Below are 25232 nucleotides of genomic sequence, written 5' to 3' on the forward strand. Positions count from 1 at the left end.
AGTTTAAAAGCTGTTTTGCTCCATAATGGCAACGCTGTTCCTTCAATTCCTCTAGGCCATACTGGAGGTGGAAGAAATCCCAGGTGCCGTCTGACAAGAAACATACCTTGTCCACATGAAGGAGACATATGAGAATATGAAATTAATCCTGGAAGCAATGAAGTACAAAGACCACCAATGGCAGATCTGTGGAGACCTGAAGGTGATTGCAATACTGCTGGGCATGCAGTTGGGATACACGAAGTACTGCTGTTTCCTGTGTGAGTAGAATAGTCGAGCTAGATCCTCACACTACAAGAGAAAATTGTGGCCTATAAGGGAAAATCTGCGCCCCGTGGGAAAAAATGTCCAGCACAATCCTCTGGTTGATCGAAGCAAAATTCTTCTGCTCCTTTACACATCAAACTGGGACTCATGAAGAACTTTGTTAAAGGGATGAACTAGGATGGAGAAGCTTTCAAGTACCTGAGAGGACAATTTCCACTGTTGAGTGATGCTAAGGTTAAGGAAGGAATCTTTCTTGGTCCACAAATTCGTGAACTTTTAAAGGATGTAAACTTTGAGCGAGTCCTCCATGGTAATGAGAACGCAGTTTGGGAAGCCTTTAAAAGTGTTGTGCGTGACTTCCTGGGAAACCGAAGAGCTGGAAACTATGTTGAAGCTATGAACAACCTTCTAGAAAAGTATCATCAATTAGGCTGCAATATGTCACTGAAAATCCACTTTCTCGACTCTCATCTGGACTTCTTCCCTGACAACTGTGGTGCAGTGAGTGACGAGCACGGTGAGAAATTCCATCGTGTACAGTGCAGTGAAAGAAATTAACAATATCAAGAGTGATTGTTCTCTTGACATTGTTAATATGAGATAATGCTGGAGAGGGGCACTTGTTCTGCGTTTGCGTAACTCGGTCACTGTTAGCTCTGAATAAAATTCTCTAGTCGCTCTACGGGGAGAAGAACATTACCACCCATTAGAAAGAACTGGGGAGAAGACTGTTGCATCTCTAAAGCGTCTGATGTGGGATTGAAAGCTTTCGTTCCCGTATCTCATAATTGTGACAGTTCTTTTCTCGAAGATGCAGCTCCGCATCTTTGCGTAGAGCAAAGTTGCGGGTTGGCCTGAAAATCATGCCATTGGGACATGTTCAAGACACCAGCTGGAAGACTCTTCTCCGTAAAGAGGTGAAAGGGACAAAAATCATGGGGTTGTCTTAAAAACAGACCTCTGCCACGCTGTACGGAATACAGTTTGACTGGATTCCGTCCTGAGACAGCCGTACCTTCCAAAGACGTTTGTGTGCTGCTATCTCTGTGTCTTTTTACACTGGGATCGCTCTGGCGTTTGCCAGATATCGATTATCTGTTGTATTGTGGGTTTTCGTTGTACAGTTCTTTGAGATGCTTCTCCTGTCAACTAAAACTATCAGGATTTCCTATTTATGCCTGTAATCGGCCCACTTCCATCATTTGGACCACTCTCAATTGCAGTTTTTCCCCCCACTCATGTAGTGTCTATATGCCATTGGACCATGGAATGAATGTACTAAGCAATGAATGTTATTCATTGCTTATGTCATAGTGTATGTCAGAGAAATAGTTTTGGGAATTCTGGGTCTGAAGAAGAGTGCCTAAAGAGGTATAGAAGGCAATTTTCCTTTCACTATAAAAAACAACATTCGAACATGAATTCCACATTACGTCCCCCCGCTTCAGAACGCATCCTCTTTCTTTTAAGAGCAGATGTATAAGATTTTCTTTATAAGACTTTCTGATTTTCTTGAATGACATCGAAGAGGGAATGAAGGATATGGTGTTTAAATTGCATATGACATGAAAGCTGGAAGGCTGTTTTTAACGGTGTAGAGCACGCTAAGCTCCTTAAATGATTTTGGCAGGCTTCGTGGAGGATCGGAAAAATGATAGTTTTCATTCTGCCAAAAAAAAGGGTTGTACATCTAGCAAATAACAACCTGAGAATAATTTATACAGTACAGTGGGGAAGGGGGGGGGGAGTGTAGAGCTGAAGAGTGTAAATAAAAAGAGACTTTGGTGGCGTGGGCGCACATTGTCTTGTCAATGATTTACCATACTATTGTATCTAGGAAGAACGACGTTTTAGTTCCATTTTGGAAGTCATTGGCGAGACCACTTTTAGAATATTGTGTTCAGGTCTGGATGTTGCATCTCTCGAAAAACATTGGGCTTCTTTAAAAGATGCAAAGACGGGAGACTGTTTGGTAAGAACAGCAGGGAAACGAAGCTTGAAAACTAATCACTGAGAGTTCGGGGAGGAGGATACCAAAATAGACGACGGTAGAATTTTCACATTGAAATGGAAGACAAAACTAGATTAGAGAGTATAAATACGTAGTAGTGAGGAAAATAAATGGACTGGAAGTTTACTTTGATCAGCATGTCGCTGACCACTTAAATAAACTCCCTGGATGGTTGAGGTCGATAGTCTGGCGAAATTTAAGAGGCAGCTGGATCAGTACCTTCTGGATGTGGGAAGAATATCGTAAAAGTAAAAGTGGAAATATATATTGATATAGAGAGGTTGTCTTTCTTTCTTTTTTTTTTTTTTTTTTATATTTGATACAGCAAAATCTTGGCTTCCTTGCATCTTATAGAAGTATTATTATAAATAACAAGGTAGTTTGAATTCCACTGGAATATAATTTTAGTCTCAGATATATACAAATTCGTCAAATACATACTTAAAGGTTAAATAACACTGATCCATCTAGTTTTTATGCATTTTTGAATACATTAAATAATTTTCTTTAAAGAACAAAAACAAAGTTGTGTCTGACCTAATTTTATCCCCGTTATCGCTTTGAAAATTTCTCTGTAGTACTTGAGGCTATTAGGAGCTTGAATCTGGAAAAAATTGTTTTTTTTTTCTAGTTAAAAACAGTTTTTAATTAATAAATAGTGGTTAGTGGCTGGGTAATTAAATACAAATTGTATTTCTTTTTCTTACTTTAAAGTAAATCAATAAGACCTTGAGAACGGGAAAAATGATATTATCCGACATGTGAAATTCAAACAAATACTTATGCCATGCTACCATACACCAAAAGTATTGAGGGGAAAATGTAGTTTACCAATCTTCTTAATCCAATTCTTTAATCTTTTAATTAATCCAAATTACTCGCAAATAGTTTTGTAGTTATCTGTGAAAAATGAATTTCTTACGGATGCGGATGAAACGTGTTGAGAACTGAAATGAAATCTATTGAGAACGACGTTTAAAACGGCGAGCCCGGATGAAATCTCCGTAGTCCAAAATTGTAATACAACAAGAAGTTTTCGTAGAACACTTACCACAAATTTATGGCACGTGTCGAGAAATATTTTTCCGTTGCTCCAGCAAAACAGGTTCTAATTGCGTAAGTTATGTTGTTGCCTTCATGAACAACCATCACACGTTTTTCCAGTTCGTCCCTCAGTGGTTCCACTGGGCTCGAATCAGCCATTTCATCACTGTCATATTATTCTCTTCAAACCAATCCGTGATACATCGTGAGAGGGCTGTTCTGTTGCAAAACGCAAGGTACTGCGCCATAAAACTACATCAGTGTTGAAAGATGCCGTTATTGAGGATGTCACAATATCGTCCCTTCTGCAAAGTACCATCACAAAGTGCTTCACAGTTGAAACAGTGCAATCAGAAGAAGTTTTCTGGACCGTTATCACACCCAATGGAACTGCCTCCAGAAGCCAGTTCCCAATTGAGTGGGCTTTAACTTGTCCCATCAATGAAGTGGGGGGAGGGTTTCGCGGACTCTGTGAATAGTGTGCGCACTGCTTACTACTCCTATGCTTTCCTGGATCTCTTAGGCAATTTTCTCTCGCTAGTATCTGTAAAAACTTTTAAACATGACGTCCAACCGTTCAGAGATCTCTTATTGCTAAAATGGCAGGTTGATGTTAAACTTGGACACGGTCACGGTCAACTGCCTTCAAGTTGACCATGTTCTAAATGGCCTTCAGGATGTTGAGAAGCTCCGAAATCCATCGTGTGTTAAGTCTTACCTTCTGTTATCCATCCACTTGACCTTGCAGGCGGCACAAATTAAAAATTCAAATTATTGTTTTTAACGGCAGCAGAGCTTGTCACTCATAACCATTTATTTCTATTTATTTATTTTTATGTATTTTTTTCTGAAGAAATATGTGTTCACGGGCAGATCTGCATGTTGCGCTGGCTGAAAAATCTGGAATAACTCAGCAGGAAAAAACCGGAAAGCCCTGCTTCCTCCTCCCGAGATAGGCTAACTACGACCTTCATTGAAAAGGACTTTAGAAATTTCCTCCCATCGTCCACTGGAATCGAATCCAGTACTCTCCTAAACGAATGGCAGATGGCGATGTATCGAGCCGACTAAACTGCCACAGAGTACTCGCAGGCAGCGCTGTGGATGACTTTTACCATACGTCGCTACTCTATCCCACAGCTGGTTAGTTGAGAAATACTTTCCCAGGATGGGAATAACTTTCATGGGCCTCTTTTTCACATTGTGGCTGGATTAGTATCGGATGAGGGCTGCACGTTATTTTATTATTTTATTTTTTTCCCTCCTGAAAGCTAGGGTTTTTCACAAAAGAGAAACTGACCATAAAAAATACAGGAAATTTACAGACAATATATTGACGCTTCATTGCTTTAGTTGCCTTGGCGCAAATTCTAAACAACCCGAACTCACATCAGGTTAAATTGCTGTGCTAGTTCTTGTATAGTAAAGCAGCCCCTTGTGTTGTTTTTTCCTAGATTCCTAAGCTAATAAAGTAATTCTGGTGATGTAATCTGTGCTAAATAGTGTCTCATTTTGCTGTTCTGCTGTATTCAGGACCAAAAAAAGCTATTCCTCGTGCAGCTGATTCATGAAACGATGAAGCGAAACACATCCCAGGATTACTGTCTTCTGATATCCTAGATACTGGCTTTCTGGGCTTTATTTCTATGAGGGGATATATAATATTGCTATAATAACGACACCCTAGATATGAACTTTTTGCCATATGACACAGATGCTTTTGCTTGGTAGGTGGCGTCTACACATAAGAAATAATAAAAACAAAAATAATAATAATACAGTAATAATAATAAATACTTGCACCGGCCAACACTTTGCATAAAATGTGCTTACTGCTTCTTATCCCAATACTTTTGGTAACGTAGTATACAATATGTGAAAAATAGATCAAAAATTCCGATATAATACTGGATAGCACAGAAAAGGCGAGCCTTTGCATTCGAAGGCTGGCTTCTGTCAGCCTTATCAAGAATGGGGCGTGAGACCCTCATCCGGTGAGACGACGATATTCGAAGACAGCGTAACACTTTCGTAGCAATCTTGTAAGACGTGTGGGTTTCCATTCATGTCTGTCGACGGTGACAGACATGAACTGCCTTCTCCCAAATTGCCTTCTAACTCAAAGTGCATTATTCGAGTCGGAAAGGGCACGTGAGCTTAGAAGAATGGAAGGTTAAGAGACTTACGTAATTTCAAGTATCTCTCCACCCGGAACAAATAGGAGATAAATGAGATACTTTACTGGGCCTATACAAGAGTCACTTAAAGAAAGGCGGCGGTAATTGTTAAACCGACTGGCTTTTGTGCTATTTACAGTTATTTGTTAGGAGTTCCCGAAAAAATGCCCATACTCTATTTAATAAGCTCTTTAAAGGCTGTTCACATAAAGTAGGTCTCACAAGCTAAGAAAACAAAAAAAAAATCTCTAAGCTGGATAATTATCTAATCTAAAGGATAAAAGATTTTAGTTTTCTCAGTCCTCCTTGCTGGTATTTTCTCATAATTATTTGTGCATCTGATGCTAATGATAAATTAGTATTAATCAGGATCGTGTGCATTACCAGATGTGTGGGGTTGGGGAGGAGAGTGAGGGGGGAGAATTTTTAACCTTCTCAGAAGTCTTTTCGTTTACCGCATCCTAAGAAAATCCAGAAAGAGAGGTGTGACTAGTTCAGTTTTTAAGCAAACATTCATTTTATTTTCTTCACTCCCATAATTAATTACTGGCTAAAAACGCGAAACCAACTTAATTAAAAATTCACCTTAGTAGCAAAATTATAATACAAACACACACACACACACCCTTTTCAAAATATTTACCAAGAACTGAATATGCAAATTCTTTTATCAGGCTTATGAACTCTCCACGCTAACAGGGACCCAGGTGATGCTTCTGGTAGCCAGCGAAACCGGTCATGTATATACATTTGCCACGAGGAAACTTCAGCCCATGATTACTAGTGATGCTGGTAAAGCTCTAATTCAGACTTGTCTCAACTCTCCGGATCCTCTTTTGGGCCAGGGTACGTCTTGCATAGATCAGCGTATGAGTGCCACAGGATTCGAAGAAACGGAGCTCACCTATACAGTTGGGGAAGATCAAGACATTAAGGTAAAAGAAACAACTCTCCTCTCCTTTGTTTATATTTTATACGATAAGTTGATTTGTCCTGTTCTTTATCAATTTCAGAGTTTATTCATTCCAGTAACAAAAGACTTTCTGGAGCATGTAGTATACATTAAATAATGACAAAAAAATAGTAAAAAATAAATTATAAAAGCAGCAGCAAATTATCCAACCTGGAATTATCCCAACTATACGAGGGGGATTCTGATAAATTCTCGGCCCTACCCAATTCCAATTTTTTATTTATTTATTTTATTTTATTATTATTTTGACAAATGGATGACAAATTATGAAAGAGCATATCTTTTTATGGTAAACAGCCCATTTGCCTCAAATAACCCTAATATCAATTTTTATTTTTTACAGGTCGAAGAAAGTATGTCAGCCCAAAACGTCACTTTCAGCAAAACTGAAGGTAGAGCGGTATGAAATGCTTGTTTCTTTTTACAGGGGAAAATACCTAAGGAAACACAATTCATGCTGATATGTTGACGTTAGGAGAATAACGTCCATGTTATTCAACCATCAGAAGCTGGGTTACAAAATTTAAAATATTTTCCCCCCTTTTTGACACTGTTGATATAGAGGACAGGAAGACCAATTTCTGCAATAGTGGCTGAAAATATTGAAAACGTTCACACCATAGCACTTGAGAAGGCATCTGCCCATGTGTAATATTGCCATAGATTGCTTGTGTTCTCTGGTAAAGTTGCCTGTTTTGATCGACGAAAAACTCGAGTTTCAAGGGTGAATCTTGCTGTCCACGCCTGAGACCGACTAACTCAGCCACGGAGTGAAAAAAAAAAAGCCCATAACAGTTTTTCACATCATTTAGGGGATTCGAACCAGGTCCTTTTGCACTAGATGGAGGAAATAGTGATTATAACTATTGTAACTACTGCACGGACGAGTCTGTCCGATAGACGAATTTCGACTTAACAGACAGTTTACTATAAGCATATCTAAGAAATCTGTCTTTGGACATGCGGAAGCTTTCTGCTAAATGGGTCCCTGAATGTTGAACAAAAGCGACAGCGTGTCCTGTCTTCAACTGCCATTCTTCACCATTTCGAGCAAGGTGCCAAATGATTTTTGCCGGAAAATATGACCATGGATAAAACAGTTGTTTCATTGTGAACCTAAGACCAAAGAACAGTCGAATGAGTGGAGTGATGTAATGGTTTCTCTTCCCGTCTAAAGAAGTTCCACATCCCGAAGTCGTCTGCTAGGAAGGCCTTTCTCTTTTTGGAAAAAGATGAGATTTTGTTTATTGACTATCTGGAAAAGGGTAAAGCGATAATTGCTGAACATTATCCATCACTTTTGGGCAAAAGTGATGAATAATGAAGGAGGAATTGAAATTCAAACGCAGGGAAACGCTCACCCAAGGAGTTCTGTTTTTACAGGATAGCGCTTCGGCACACGGCTTGTTTATCATCTCCCATATTCACTAGATCATGCACCCTCGGACTACCTCTTCCCAAATCTCAAAAGTCATTTAAAGGGTGTCAAATCATAAAGTCATACGTGCAACAGAAGCCTGGTTTGGGGAGCAGGTTTTTGATTTCTATTTAAGAGGTTTATAAATGCTGGAACATTGATGTAGCATCAATGTTCAGCACCAATTGTAGTACTGATATAATCTTTGAGATTTATTTTTATCATGAACCACTATAAGCCGAGAACTTATCAGCAGCCCCTCGTAGCACCAATCGAGGTACTAATATATAATCTTGAGATTTTTTTCCCCCCCCGGATTGAACCACTCGTAATCAGTTTTTTGATAAGCATCAAGGAAGTTATTCAGAAATCCATCTTATTCTTTACTTAATTCAGAACCCAAAATCATGGTTCTGAATATTCTGGAATGGCCTGATAAAAATGGAAGCTTATTATCATTGGATAGGTATTAAAATTATATTTACATTTTGAAAACATTCTTTAGCCTTCTAGAGATTACATTTCTTTTAAATACCTTTACTTTATCAAGTTTCGCAAAATTCTAAGTTTACTCTTCGGCTTACCACTTACATATTCGTGAGGTATTTCTCGCGACTATTTCAAAGGCAGCGGTGGATCGAGCAGTTGTTCATGGTGAAATCCAATTTGGTTTCGGTTTTATAGGTAACACGATAATCCATCATTATTATATAACTGTCTTTTAGAATAAAGTTTATATTTTAAGAATAATGGTACGTGGTGAATCCATGGATTCAATAATTTAATGAAACACTCTTATACCACGTGAATAATCAAAGTTAGTTTGTTAAGCACTTGCGACCTTATTACTAGTGAGCTGATATTAGCTAATTCTGTGGGGGGTTTGTTTTTCTATATATTTTTTTTATATTATCTGTCTCCTATTTAACTTGATAATATTTTAATTATAATTTTATCTATCCTTTTTGGTTAGTTCCCCTTTAAAATAAACTCCCCACTTGCGCACCTGACTAGTATGTACTCAGAAAATTTCAGGTTAGGGGAACTACTCTTGGTATAATATATATATATATATACTTTTTATTCCCCTTCAGATAGGCTGGTATTCAGAACAACAAAAACTACACACATTGGATAAAAATTGTTTATTGTACATATTTACAAAGATACATCAACACAAAAGAAATTTATTAAACTCATGACCAAATAAATTTAATTTCACCTACTTAGAACTGAGTGTATATGAGCAAAGGTATATTTGCCTATTGAGTATACTCATTAGGGTTATCTCTTTTACATATATCATAATCAAATCTCCCCTCTTTTAAACTAACAACATAATAATGTTTCTACTTCCTCATTCCTGAGTTCAAATAACTTTCAAAAAAATCTGTTAACATTCTCCTTTCATTACAAAACAATTCTTACTCCAAATTGGTTAAGCTCCTATACTCTTAATTTCAGTATAAATCATTACTCTGTTTTCTGACAGATTATAGCCTACAACCTTCTCTAATCTAGGTAATTACACCACTATCAAATTTTTACAATTAACTACTTGCACATTTGAGGGTTACTGACATCCAAAATTCATACTTAGTCATTCACTTATTTAACCAATTATTAACAGGTATCTATCACTTCAAAAATTTTATATATATCTATTCTCTTCCAAAATTTATCTATATATATATTGACTTGCCCTGGCTAATGTCCTTCAGTTCATACCGTTCACTAACTTATTCATTACAATATAGTACTTCTTATACATATCTCACAGTGTTTAATCAAAAGTTCTGATAAATTGGTTATCGGGTGTCTATAGTCTTTATGTGATGGTGAGAGTACTCAAGTAAATTAATCACTTACTTAGATAACTTGGCAGACTTCACGGTACATCCTTCATCCTTCTCTAAGCGAGTAGTGGATCTTTTACATCTGGGTCGCATCTCACAATCACTAGGGGAGTTCGGCATAAGATACTGGATTCCTTCTTGGGTCTCGGGTACCTTTATTTCTTAAGAACGCATATTTTTTATCTGACCAGAATGGCTGTACTTTTTTTTTTTTTTTTTTTTTTTGTCCTGCTTCAGATTTCATCAGCTCCAGCATAATTTCTCTCTGGAATATCAGGCAGTCTCGTTCCTTGATAATGGAGTTGACTCCTTCTCATCTACTTTAAGGATCTTGCAAAATTTCTCCTTTCTCTACGGCACGTGTTCTTCATCTCTATCACTCCTTCACTTTGAAACTCAGTCTACCTTTGATTGGTTGACTAACTGTCTCACCGACTTCTGCATCTCAACTTCATCTTTTCACTTACTCGACTGCCTCTCTCACTAACTTATTAAATCAATAACTTAACTGTTCACTTTCATCTTAAAGTTTATCTACCCCTCTTACTAACTGACTACACATTAAAACTTAGCCACTTCTCTCTACCAGCTACTCCATCTAAAGAAACTTTTTTTTTTCTATTTCTTCTCCAACTCTGACTCACTAACTCCTTTCACTAACACTAACTAAAATCTCCACCTTTTGTTTTTTTGTGTCTCTTCGACCCCTTCATTCTCTTTTTGTTCTACTCCTCCCACATCTAACTCCCGAGTTCGCCACGCCTGTTATCAGTGACTCCCTCCAGTCTTATACTCATCGTCGGATTTTTCTCCGTTCATTTGTTAGAAGACCCTGCTCAGCCTGCCCAGTAGCACGTGTTGCAATACTCCCCCTTTTACTATTCTACCAGATTTGCTCCCTTATGGCGTGCCCTTTGATGTTTGCCGATTATCCCAAATAAAAACGCTCCCCTATCATCTAACGCCTTGACCCTGTAACGTTTTAAAAACATCAAACTCACATTTAGTGACCACATCATTTATTTAGGGAAACTTAAATGCTGGTCAAGAAACCACTTCCTGTTTGTGCCTGACGGTATCCTGCTTGAAGTAACTTTCACTTCTAAGTTCGACCCCGCATAAATCTTAATTCGTCTGTGTTTGGACCCATGCTGCTTTATAGTAGTTTTCTTCGTTTATTCCCCGCTTATAACGGAAGTTAATGGCTAATGGCTCTTGCCTTTATTTCTTACCATCCATTAAATTTATATTTCATACTGAATAATTCTTATTATTGAAATCAGACGATATTACTAACTTATTCAACTAGCAACAAGAATTCCTATTCCTTAATTAATAAAACCAACTTCTTATTACTTTTATTCTGTAAGATTTTGCATCTTACAATTCGGCTGACGATAAGTTCCGGTAAACGGTTTTGAAACGTCAACTTTGTATCAAATTTACGGTAATTGGGTCCCAAGCACATAATAAACTAACTTTGAATTGGAATATGATTAAAAGCACATTTCTTTAAACATGCACTGAAGAAACACTAGCTGAGTAACTATAAATTTAAAAAAAAATTATGTTAGAATTTTTACACAACACGGTATGAGTATAAATGAATTTTATCACTTCAACCGATATTAAAGAAAAAGAGAAGAATGGTGTTATTTTGTAGCATCTCAAAATTTTCTTGACAGTGGTTAATTCGTTTCTAGGCGAGTTCCGTGTAACTTGTGGCAACATTTATTGTCAGTAGCGTCTCCAGCAGAAGAAGCATTAAATTGGTTGAGCTTTCTCAACCAATCCAAACATCCAAACTTTCTGGATGCTTTGGGAAGGAGGAGGAGGAGGAGTGTACATTCCTGATTTGTTTTCTTTTCACAGAATCTACAGAAGAAATACGTAACAAAGACACCAATAAAACTTTGAGAGATGTCGTTTCACATGACCTCCACTGTATTCCACCTTACATGCTCAAACTGTGACTTTCTGTCACGGTTTAAACTTATAAATCTAATTTGTATTGTGTTCACCAGGAGCTGAACTAGAGAGACAAATTCCTCGGCTGCACCTGAAACTTCTGCAACTCGCACAGTGGCCCAAAAAATCTCTAGTATACACCATTGGTGCTCTCGCTGTCGAAAAGAAGAAGACAAAAGACGAGTTTTCGTGTGCTGTTTATATTAGCGCAAAGGCAAAGTAGGGCGTGATGATGCTGAGATCTATCCACTTCGTTTAAACATTAAGTTGGGCCTCAGTGTTGATTTGTCTGGGTCCGACTAACTCAGCAACATGGAAAAAACTGGAGTTCCTATTGCTGTCGTTGGATTCAAATCCAGAATGTTTCACCCAGAAGAGGCCTCAGTACTCCAGCTATCTTGTGCCCATGCAAAAGAGAAACGTTAATTCGACCACTTCACTGAAATATATTAAACAGCAATAGAGCTTCCACACTAATTTACATTCCATCCGAAATGAGCTTCAAATTGATTACCTTTGATTACTACGTCATTCGTTTCATTCATTAATCTTGTAGTAGATTGAGTGATTTAAATCACTCTTTAAAAATATAAGACGTTATTAAGTATCTCAGTCTTAATATTAAACGAATTGTTAAGAGTTAAAAATGCATTTTTAATAATAACCATATAAGCTGATCATTTTATTGCGTTACCTATTCCAACATTAATTTTAATACCTTTTTCCCCACTTATTTGTGATTTTCTATTTTGTAAATAAAATAAATTACAAGAACAGCTTTCATTAAGAAGGTGGGGGGATGGATTTAGTAAATATTTCGAAATTGTATTTAATGTCTATTAAAAACTGGAAATTGTATTTGAATTGGTATTTTCTTTCTTTCCAGCCGGTCCAATTCCCATCCATCACGCAGCCTTCTGAGTACAACACGCAGAAACTTCCTCCCTTCTACATGATATAGCGGTGAGCACTCCGCTCCGACCGCATCACCTGACACTTCTTTTTCCTGGAGAGGCCTTGTCCGATACAATGCGCAGCAGCTGTCGGCAAAAAAAAAAAAAAAAAAAAAAAAAGTGCTTCCTCGAGCACTACCTTCATCCAGTCGACTGTGATGTTATGTGATGTGCTGTTCATTGACAACTTTTTCTTTGGGCTTTCGCTGAACGGCCCATATTTGGCAAGCGGGAAGGCGTAATCTTCCATTTAAGGTGAACATTGTGCCTATATTTGTCGTAGTCGGCCTTGCTGGAGGGGCCTGCCATATTACAAGGCAGCCTGTCCATATAAGGAGGAAACCTGTGACTGTATGACGTAGACTTTCTCTCCCAACAAGGCAAGTCGGCTGGCTGGAAATGTCACGTGATTTGCCGTATACGTTCCTGCTTTCCGATTGGCCATTGACAGCTGACAGCACTCTGTGTTAGTCCGAAGAATATCTGTGCCATATATGGAAGTTGCCGGAGCTGGGCTCCACACCGCACATTCCCCGTGTACCATTAAATGGACAGGATCGTCTTGTCTATTTCTTCATTGCAAGTCTACGGGACGTATCGGGCAACCAATCAGGTTATTTTTTCTTTTTTTGTATAAGTATTTTAACACGCTAATATTGGGTTGTTGGCTGCGAAATGAAACCTGGAATATGGAAAGTACCTAGTGTTAACTGGTTTTGTTATGACTCATAAGTAGTTCTTAAGCAATTAGCACTCAACCAAAGGTCAATCAAACGGTGGCTTACTGAAGCATTTATCACTTTAACACCTGGTATTGTGGGTGTCCGCAATTCTTTATGATTATTTTGCATCCATTTTACTGTTCGCATCAACCAGAATGAATATTTTAAAAGTAAGGTACTGATTCTCTGTTTTGCATACTAATTGCTATTTATTATTTGTACGCGTGTTGTATTCTCAAAAGTCTTTGTCGGACAGAGCGTATTCTACTGTTTTCTCTTTAAATTGCTTTGTCAAGTTCCTCAAGGAAATTATTTCGGGGACAACTGAAAAATTAATTAGCGACAATTAATGAACACTTTTTTTTTATTACGAGACAGTGAATAAATTTAATAGTCGCCGAATTAAAATTAGAAATAAAAGTTCATCTATTTTTAAAACTATAACTATTTTTTTTTTTTGTATTGTATTAAATTTGCATTTAATTTAATCCTCGTTTATTTTCCCCTTATAAAAAGATTGTTTCAAGACGCCCTCTGTGAATTTTCATCGCGAAATAATGCTCACATTTCAATCCCCAATGCGCAAATGATAAATGTTTAATAAGTTATTCATAATTACTCGTTAGGGAGACGCTGAATAAAAGTTATTGAAAGAGAAGTTGCTGAAAGTAATTTTAAGTTTGACTCATAGTTAATGAAGCACGTGCAGCTACCACTTTCCACGGAAGTATCCCCGATATGAATATTTCCTAGTTTCTCCTTTGAACTTTCTTTGCGACATCTTATTATGAAAATGAAGATCATATTAGTGGTTATTTTCAAATTTGGCGCTCTATTGTATTTCTCCGAGTTACGACATGATGATTTTTATACATTATGATAGTTATTGCAAAAAAATAAAAATAAAATTTAAAAAAATGCCAGCGTTTTTAATGGCAGTTTATTGAAATATTATCAATCAATCTAGCGATTGCCAACAACCAATTGAAAAGAAAATGTTAAATCTCCAAATTAATTTCTCTAACGACTGGCTACAAAACAAATAACTGCATATTTGTTATTTTTATTTGATGTATATGAAAATCGATGCAATGAAAATGATGTATATGAAAATTTATATATAATAAATATGAAAAAAAAATGGAAACATTTTCACTGTCAGATGATAAGAGTGGAAATGTTTTCATTTTATTTGTAGTTTTATAATAAGTACGAAAGTTCTGTTATCGACCATCTTGAAATAGCAAACCGTCTTGAATTACAATTTCCATTAGCCTCAGTTGAGAAAATTTACTCAAAATGGGTTTCCATGAAACATTTCTTGATACGATACAGAAAAGGAACGCTTGAATTAAGAGTAACATTATGAGATAGAGATGCAAAAGGATAAAATTGGACTGCTATTTTTGACGCGCGCGATCACTTCTATGCTAAATGTTCAAATATCTATAATTCAACACTAACTTTTCGAAATAAGTAGCTATGAGTTTGCATTGCTCAATATGCTGTATGTGGCAGCTTCTAGTTCGGCAGGAAACGCTATAACTTCGTTACATAACTTTTTTTTTTCTTATTAAAAGTTTCCTTGTAGGAAGTTTACTTCCTATACTACTTTACTTCCTTACTACTTGATATTTTCTCTCTCTCAGTATATTTATTTGAAATACTGAAAAATGAAAGATTTCGCGATTCAACCAATTCCACGAAATTTAATTTAATGAAATAGACAAGAATTTTGAAATATTAAAAATACGCGACATTTTTAAACCTTGTGTTCAAAATATTTGGATATTACGGTGAGATTTTTTTTTCATCTTATTTTATCTAATATAATACTTCGTAATGCGTCTTCCTTTATTCGCAAAAGAAGAAAATATTTGTGGACCACCGTGTACTTTAGTCGATATATTTCATCAATGATTGCCGTCGAATTACATCGGCAATAAGTGCCGTACATAACGTCCAAATTGTTCCGATAAGTGTCATATAGGTAGTAAGTAATGTAAAGTGGCAAAATAGTGCCAAAAAAAAGGTGCTCCTAATTGTAGTTGCTTGTAATGTGTAGTAATTAGAGATAATCCCGATGTACTTAACATGTTAAATCCTTTAAATGTTGAGTGCTATATATGTAGAAGTTACAAATATTGTACATTATAATGGGACTGGCAGGTATCCAGTGTTTACAGAATATATATTCTATTTATGGAAACATTTATTGGTTGAAAGCTTTGTATTACTTTGACCAGTAAAAAAAAAAAAAAAGGGAATAAAGGTTGTTTTTTGTACTTTGTCTTTGCCATTTTATCTTTGAATTAGAAGAATTTATCAGTACACCTTCTGTTGTCTTTACGCATACAGAAAAATATGCACTAATATAATTAAAGATACACACTTTGTACCACTTTTAATGTTGAAAGTTAATTTTATTTGTTATACTCTGCAAAGGAATTCAGACATCAGTTCGGACATTAAAAAAAAATGTAAGACATAAGTCAGTTTTTAATTTAGGCTGATACGATTCCACAGAGAACCCTGAAACGTCGCCATTCGCATAACATCTGCCCCCCCTTTTAATTTAATTTCAGTTAATGTGCATTCCTCCTCACAACTTACAAGTGCTCAGTATTTCACTTATAAATACCTGGGTATTCAGATGGACGCCACACCTGACTTTACATGTGAATAAATGATTTCAGAAATGAATAGGCCCGACGCGAGGGAGAACGGCAACAAATCATATTTAAATTTTAAAGATCATGAGTGCGCGTTCCTGAAAAAATTTCAGTGTCATAAATCAAGACACTTCGATCAAGTGTCTTGATTTATGATATCAAGCGGAGACAATGTCAAACTGTCAGCATAATATCGATCTGAAGCTGCAATGAAAACAAGCGGTGAAGAAATGACATAAAATTGCAATTAAATTCATTTTGCTTTGTTTTTCAAGATAAGAAAATACAAATTATGCGCTTCCCCCTTTCGGAGGTAACTTTTTCCAGTAATCAACGACTCGCTCGCTAAAAGAAAACCTACACTCTTGTCTAAACCTCTTCCCCTGTAATTTTAATTTATGGACCAGGTTCTGGAATCCTTTATAAGAGTGAAATTCCCCTTCATTCATTTTACTAACCCCTCTGAGGTGCCCTGTTACCAAGCTCTGCAGCCCACATGACTGAAGTCTTTCCTCGTATGATCGCCCTTTTGTCAATCTCACCATGCGAGTTGCCCATCTTTGGACCCTTTCAAGAAGCTCAATGTCTGTTTTCAGATGAAGTACTGTATTCCAAATGATGATGAAACCTTTGATAACTTTTCAGGCGGGGGGATGCTTTATTCACGGGCCCACTGCCATGTTTATAGCTTTCGAATAATATGGCTTAGTATACAATGAATTTCTCGTGACGTAATTATGGGAAATATACTTTTATTCATGTAAACTCAAAAATAATGCATTTGTGATATTATTAAACACATTAAATGTATTGCGTAATTTATTTATATTAAAATAAATTAGATTATTTATTAGATCATTAAATATATCTAAACGCGCGCGCAAATATATTTATTATCTAATATAAACACACTTAATATTATCTGATCAAAACACGCAAATATATATTATGTAATGTACACATTTGGCAGAAAGAGATATATATGAAATTTATGTATTATGGAAATCAAAACACAAAGAATTTTCAAATGCTGTCTTTTCATGACATTTAGAATGCAAAACACACTTCTTATCCATTTCGCAATTCTCAGCACATCTTTGAATTCTTGAGGAAGCAGTTATTAGTGAGAATATTCTTAAAAATAGTAAATGAGCTCTGAGGTAACAGGTGTATATGGGAAACAAGGAAGTGTGACGAGTTCAAGGCTATCGAACATTTCTTCCCCTCAAGAATCTCAAGTTTTTGTCGCGTTCCTCAACAGATGTGATAGCCCTGGTAACTTCAGAAAGTGGACAACAAAGCAGTCCCAGGTCACCGAGACCACGTTTCCACCTTGTTAGAACTGGTTGCAGTGACAATTTAAAATCGGGTGTTATTTCTGGAAATGATGGAAATGGCGATGAAGTACTTCTGTGTTTCTACTACACAGGTCATGTGAATCGTAAAAGACAAGAATCCGGACAACTACGTCTCTTACAAAAATAAATAAGAACAATAAACGCTCGTGCTTAAGAAAAGACCTACTTTAGACAGAAGGCATAAGTTGCAATAAAGACTCTCTCTCTCTCAATTATTAAAAAGCTAAGCAAGTCGTAGTGGTTCTGAGTTTTCGAAGTTCTTCAGATGTCAGAAAACAAACCTTAGTTCCGTTGCTGGAACGATCGCATCTGCGATGAAATCCAAGACCATCGGTATTTTTATCAAATGCTCCTCACGCGAGTTCTCGCTTAAATTATTCACTTCGAATGACTTTTCTTTACAATTATTCCAACTTCCGCTGAGGGAATATCCACATCTTAAATTTCTTATACAAATCGAAATAAAACTGCAATTTCTTATACAGACTGGAATAAAACTGCAATACTATTTACAATACCGATAACACTTCGCAATTTCAAACAAAATACAAAACTGCAATATCAATAACACTTTACAATTTCAAACAAAACTGCAATATCGATAACACTTTCCAATTCGAAATAAAATTATAATATCGATAACACTTTGCAATTTACTTTAAAACTGCCAAGAAATGGAAAAACTTTTATCATCATTAACCGGTTATTTCTCGAATCTGTTTCATTCACTGGAAACACACAGATATGCAAACTTTTTGATGAAATTATTTTCCTTTACAACAGAGGAAGAAGAGAAATTTATATAAAAATTAAAACAATCATCATAGTGTACTGAAGAGTCTCCTTTATATATATATATATATATATATATATATATATATTTTTTTTTTTTTTTTCAGCTGGATCCAAATAATGCACCGCACTTATGCAATAAGAGAGTAGTTGGTGCATTATTTAGTAGAACAGATAATTCTCTCTCTCTCCCAAGATGCATGCCTGTGGAGGGATTGGTTGAAGATAATAACGCCCAATGATCGTTCATCCTAGAAAACTTCTTATCTATCAATGCCTTGCTAATATTCCATTATCCATACAAATTCTAACACAGATGGCGCTACTAGTATTTTATTGTAGGATACGTAAACATGGCAGATGCATCTTTTTCGGGAGAAAAGTGTTTTTTTTTTTTAGTTAATTCAAGCATAATTCAAATTGGCGTTTTTAGGAGAGCCATAAATGTCTCTCCTAAAAAGAAACGACTAAAATATAAGTATGTGCTTGGTATTTTTATAGTCGGGGGTGATCAGGCTCGCACCTGTCTGTTAGATTTTGGATGGTTTAGGGTCCGTTAGTAAGACAATGTGTGATGGGCAAGTGGTCTCAAGTTAGCGTGCCCTTCTGAACAAAACTGGTTATTAATTAGCTAGAAGCACACCGCTGTACATACCTTATCAATAATCTCTGAATTATTGACACGGTACATGTGTTACCGGCAAAGTGTAGAATCCAGGCAGTGTACAGAATGCGTGGCAAACTATGAAATAAACTTTTTATTGTAATATTATAAACTTTTTTTTTCATATTATAATCTTTTTTGTTTCATTTTAGCACTTATAATAGATATACGGGAGGTATTCCTCTAGTTTACCTATCGTATAAAAACCGAAGGCTATGCAAATGATTTCTTATTTTCCGTGGTAGGAAGGATTCGTCTTGTATGCTTTATTGAGTAAAATTGGATTCAGTATGAACTGAATTTTACAGGTTATATCCAAAGGGGGAAAAAAAATAATAGAAGAGAGATCAGGTACCCCAATTTTATTACTTCGTTACAATGGAGAGAAAGTCTGTAGGCGGTTGAAGGTCATTCGTTAGCTGCCCTCTTCTCTCTCATTCTGTATACTTTTCACTCACATGATTCCTAGTAGTGCATTTTCTCAGACCTACAGTTTTTTTTTTTTTTTTTTTGAGAAAGGGTAAATTTTTGCAAGAATGGGTCCCAGAATAATCCTGACCCGCCTAATGAAATTCTCTTTACTATAGTAACGTCGTTTATGAAATAAGTCACACACATAAAAAAAAAGAAAATGTACAACTAGCAAAAAAAAAAAAAAAAACGCAAATCAGACAGTGCGCTGCCTTCTAGCGGAAATGTGAGGTTTTAAGTTATGCAAAACTTCTCTCCCAAATACCTCCCTTAATTCTTCATCATGCATAAAAATATTTTACGTAAGTAAATAAGTAGGTAAGTAAGTAAAATATTTTAAATATTTTACGGATGAAAGGATCTCAATTCTTCATCCTATATAAAAATTATTTTATGCAAGGAAAGGATTTGAGTGGATCAAGATATGCGAATTATAAATTTCTTTTTGTAACATTCTTGGACAAGCCAATCTGCGAAATTCAGTAAAGAAATCATAACATTTATCAAGACGTTTGTCGCGAAAATATTTCCAAGTTAATGCGCATTATTAACACAAAATTTTACACACTTACTTACCAAGTGAGCGCACAAAAACTGACCTTTTCATTTTAATAACAAAATATGCACAATTATAATAAAAATTGCGCTTACGCTATGTTTAACACTGACAAAAGTAGTTTACAGTATCCTAATATACACACGCTGGTGTCCAACGGTAAGACTAAACCGAAAATCAGAATATACTTACAGTTTAACGAAGATAGAAGATTTGATTTTACGAAAAACCTTCGGTTCACAAATTTAACTGAAATTAGCGACATTAATTAATAAGAAATTCGAATAAATAGCAGGTATTACAAAAAAAAAAAAAAGAAAGAAAGAAAGAAAGAAAGTAGTGCCACTGCAAAAGAAGTACAGTATCTCTTTATTCGTAGTGCAATACCGACGCACAAACAGCAGCAAAGCAACAGATGTACTGAATATACAGCAGAATTAATAAAGCCTAAGTTCATTTAAGGTCTTTTTAAACAAATCTTTTTTTTTTTTTTTTTTTTGTTCTACCTAACCACGTTGCTATATAGTGTGACGTCTGGATTTTCTCCCAGCTTCACTGTCAAGGGTAGTACTACATGTACTGCAGTCTTGACCTCCACGACATTTGTTACATACTTAAAAAACGGCTGACTCACCGAAGGATGTATGGTATTCCGCCCTATTCAAACGTCGTTCATCGTGTCGCCCTTGTTTAATCTCAAAATAGACGAAAAGAAAAAAGCAACTGTGTAAATATTCTTTTACTTTTCTAGAAGCTGCAAACGCTATTTAGATAGGCTCGCTAAGATAGTTTCTGAAGGAAATGTTACAGAAGTGAACATGGGAACTTGTTAAAAGGTAAAAAACCGTAAGATATATTACTCTGTTGTTTATTTGTACATATCTTTTGACGTCATCAGCTCGCCGACGTCAAATATCATGCCTTGCACAGCAATCAATAAACGCAACCGTTGATAAAATTCCTTTTCGGCATAGTTTACATTTTGGATTGAACTTATAAACAATTCCTCTGCATATTTATCATAGATATTCGAAAATACATATCGATGAATTAATGTTCACTATTAATACTAAATGCATTACTGCTACTGCTGCTGTTACTACTACAGTATTTGTTCTTGGAAAACATTTTGGCCAATCAAACAGCAGGCCATACAGTGCCATCTATGATTTCTACCCTGTAATTTATTTTTAATGATTTTAATCCTTTAATTTTTGAATCTCTGATTCAAAAATTAATTCAATTACTCAAAAATATAAATATTTCAGCTATCTGCTTATTGAAGTTCACAATTATAAATATTTTTACTATTAGTAAATTAATAAGAGGAGTTTACCTCAATATAGTACGTGGAACACTTCCGTATGATACCCTCCAGAAATTAAAACGGAAAAAACGAAAAAATCGACAACTTACCGGTCCATTAAAGTAAAATATAAATAATTAAAGTAAAATATAAATAATTAAATAATCAATTTAACACAATTCAAAATCAATTCAAAACAATTAAAATTAAAATTAACGCAATTAAAAGAATAACGAAAATATTCAAAACGATCTTCCTTCCTGAAGCTGACAATGCTTTTCGACCGACTGTCGTGATCACAGGAATGAAAATCACCGAATCAGGCTAAACCTGCAACTTAAATAGTGATTGTGTCTTCGCGCATGCGCGTAAATGTCCACGCATCGGAGATCAAATATGGCCGCCGAACATTAACAGAATTCTCGTGTAATTTAATTTCAATGGTTTCTGCAATTAATAGTCGCGTATAATTACGTTGAACGTTAAGTATTTTGGCCTCGTTAAATAAAAAAGTATGTTTTTCGTTAATGGCATGAAAGGCTAATTCTGACGCTGCTGAACGAGAAGCACGAACTGAGGCTTCGTGTTGATTTACGACTCGTCTTATCAGGGTTCGACGCGGTTTTCTCTTAATATTCGTGTAAATCAACACGAAGCCTCAGTTCGTGCTTCTCGTTCAGCAGCGTCAGAATTAGCCTTTCATGCCATTAACGAAAAACATACTTTTTTATTTAACGAGGCCAAAATACTTAACGTTCAACGTAATTATACGCGACTATTAATTGCAGAAACCATTGAAATTAAATTACACGAGAATTCTGTTAATGTTCGGCGGCCATATTTGATCTCCGATGCGTGGACATTTACGCGCATGCGCGAAGACACAATCACTATTTAAGTTGCAGGTTTAGCCTGATTCGGTGATTTTCATTCCTGTGATCACGACAGTCGGTCGAAAAGCATTGTCAGCTTCAGGAAGGAAGATCGTTTTGAATATTTTCGTTATTCTTTTAATTGCGTTAATTTTAATTTTAATTGTTTTGAATTGATTTTGAATTGTGTTAAATTGATTATTTAATTATTTATATTTTACTTTAATTATTTATATTTTACTTTAATGGACCGGTAAGTTGTCGATTTTTTCGTTTTTTCCGTTTTAATTTCTGGAGGGTATCATACGGAAGTGTTCCACGTACTATATTGAGGTAAACTCCTCTTATTAATTTACTAATATTATTATCAACGTAGAACATATTGAGTATTACAGCTCTGATTCATACTATCTAATATTTTTACTATATAAATATATGTCGTACATAAATAATACTTTAAAACTACGTTTATTATTAAACTACGTTATTTATACTCAAATAATACCTCAAAACTACGGTTGTATAAATATAAAAAACTATTTTTCATATTGATACAAATTTAGTTAAATATTTATAATTAAATATTTAACTGCATTTGAGAATCTTATTAGTATTTAAGGTTATTATATATATATATATATATATAAAGTAAAGGTTTAAAGTTTAGTTATAAAACTAATTATAAGTGGCCATTGGAAATATTTTTGATTTAGTATTAATATCAGCATTAGCCATATAGTGCAAGGAGGCCCAGTCTTTTGAAATTTGAATTTTTGACCCTAGTTCTGATATCATTTATAACTCAAAAGGCTCTCTCAGAGCCTAATAGACCTCAATCCGGTACCCCTCTAAGGTGCCTAATTACCAAGCTCTTAGCTCCCATATTCTATGTAAGTCACCCATTACTCCTTTCAAAAAGCTCGATGTCGTTTCTTTGGGTGCGGTTCCCACACTTGAACACAGTGTTCCAAATGCGTGCGTACAAGCATTTGGATTATATTTATCATGTTGGATAAATCATCAATAAGACGTCCTGCGCCCTCCTTGCTAGCTGAATACACTGCACAGAGAACTTCATATAATCTAGCCAATTTACCCCAAAATTCCTTTCTTCACCTACTTATTTTAAATTCAACCGCACCAAATGTGTAAGTTATTTTTAAGGTTAATAGACTTTGTATTTCACTGCATTAAAACATAGCTGCCACTTTTCTGGCTATCACGTCGTCCTGAAGCACTAATCATTAACATCAAATTGTGACATCACACCCTGTATCCCTTCATCGATGTAATAAAAAAAAAAAAAAAAACCAGAAACAGTGGTTTCTAATCTGGCTCTCGTGGGTAGTACAGTTGGTGAGATCACCGTCCTCCCCACACCGGGTGGAAAAGACCTGAATTCGAATCCCGTCGATAACGTGAGGAATTTTTTATGGGCCGTTTTCACAACGTGGCTGAGTTAGTCGGTCTCAGGCGAGGGCAGTATGGGTTTTTCTCCCGCCGGAAATTCGAGTTTTTCGTCCTGCAAACAGAAAATCGACCTTAGAACACACGCAATTTAAAACAGTATACACAGAGCAATATGGCCTTAGTTGCCGATGCTCCTAAAAACCAATTACAACAACAGTACCGATCCTTCAGGAACCCCACTTAGCTCAACCTGAAGAGTAACTATTAAATCACAACCCTCTGCCTCATGCTCTGCAGCCATACTGTAGTCTGTCTAATGATCTTACCTGTAATTTCAATATGGTAGATTCTAGCTGGTAGAGTAACCTCTTGTGAGGGAATGAATCAAATGATTTTCTAAAATCTAAATAGACAATGCCGAAATTATTTCTACATCCAACTCATGAGCAATTCTGTGAAAATAGCTAACCAAGTTGGTTAAGTGTTTCCACTTTACAAATCCGTGCAGTGTTTCCTTCAGAGTCCATTTCTATCTAAATGATCTAGTACTACATGCACTCTTGATCATTGCCGCCATAATTTTTCCTACCACTGAAGTCAGACAACCAGCCTGTAGTTACCCACTTCCCTCTTAGAACAGCATTTATATATTAGTGATATCGAAGCACTTCTCTTGTCCAAAGGAGTCTCTTCTGAGCCCAATAATGCCCTCATAATTAATCTTTTTATGATTGGATGCTCTCTGTTTCCGATTCTTTCAAAATGATTAGAAAGTTTTTCTGATAAACGGTCTTCTGCTATTTCAATATCGCTAATTTCATACTGCTCAGCCTCATTTGCACAGTTTCTTCTCATCATGAAGTGCCTTTCGTTTTAAAGGTCGATGAAAAAAGCACTTGTTTAATTCAATTGCAACATATCCAAAACTTTCTCGTATCCATCAGCAAGGGTTCGATCTGATCTGTTCTTTTCTTCTCTGTATTCATATACGGGAAAAACTTTTTGTCCCCGTTTTTTTGCTCTCTTAGCCAGTGAATTTTTTCATACTCAGCCTTTGCCAGACTAACCTTTTTTACTTTTTAGTACTTTTTGTACTTTTTACTTTTACTTTTTGTACTTTTTGTCACTCTGCAACCCTCTCATGCCATCCTATTCTGATCTATTAAACTGGCCAGCTAATTCATTATTCATCCATCTCGGTATCATCCGAGTTTTTCCATCCAGCAAACAAGCAAATCCACCATAGAACACACACACACAAAAATAAAATATATAATAATAACAATAACAAAATACAGACATAACATACTACAGGTGTATGAGCTTCGGTTCCGATAACCTTAAAAACTTTTTTTTTTTTCCCCCTGTGTTACCTGTAAACAGAATAATTTTTATAATGCAGTCATCTCCCAGGACTAATCATTCATTCAAGATCTCCCTTTGTTTTCTTGTGCTGTTATCCCACTCCAAAATATGAAGGGTAGATAAGCCCTTAGATATGCAGGGCATAATTCATCAATCTTGAAATCACGAAACTTAATAAATCAGGCTGTCACTACCGGGCGATACCGTCAACAGTGAGTAGCTTAAGCCAAGCGTTATTTGCAAAAAAGAAACGAACTACATTGGTAAATCGATAGGTATGATGCTCCTGCAAGATAATACTAAACGCCACCGTGAGAATAATACAGAAAATCTTCGGACCGCACAATGGGAAGTTCTGCCTATTCATCATATCTCCAG

General features: G+C 35.9%; 1 protein-coding gene across 1 annotated transcript in view; it reads left to right on the top strand.

Moving 5' to 3' along the window:
* LOC150084920 (serum response factor homolog) overlaps positions 1–13726 on the top strand; it is a 50480-nt gene extending 36754 nt beyond the window's left edge. Inside the window, exons 2-3 of the mRNA XM_090376706.1 lie at positions 6174–6434; positions 12600–13726. Coding sequence (XP_090232832.1) covers positions 6174–6434; positions 12600–12674 — 336 coding nt within the window. The 3' untranslated portion in view covers positions 12675–13726. The remainder of the gene's footprint in view (positions 1–6173; positions 6435–12599) is intronic.
* The last annotated feature ends 11506 nt before the right edge of the window (positions 13727–25232 follow it).

The sequence above is a fragment of the Mastigoproctus giganteus genome, chromosome 6 (assembly GCF_048544385.1).
Source record: "Mastigoproctus giganteus isolate SK-2022 chromosome 6, ASM4854438v1, whole genome shotgun sequence".
NCBI classification, from domain to species: Eukaryota; Metazoa; Arthropoda; class Arachnida; order Uropygi; family Thelyphonidae; genus Mastigoproctus; species Mastigoproctus giganteus.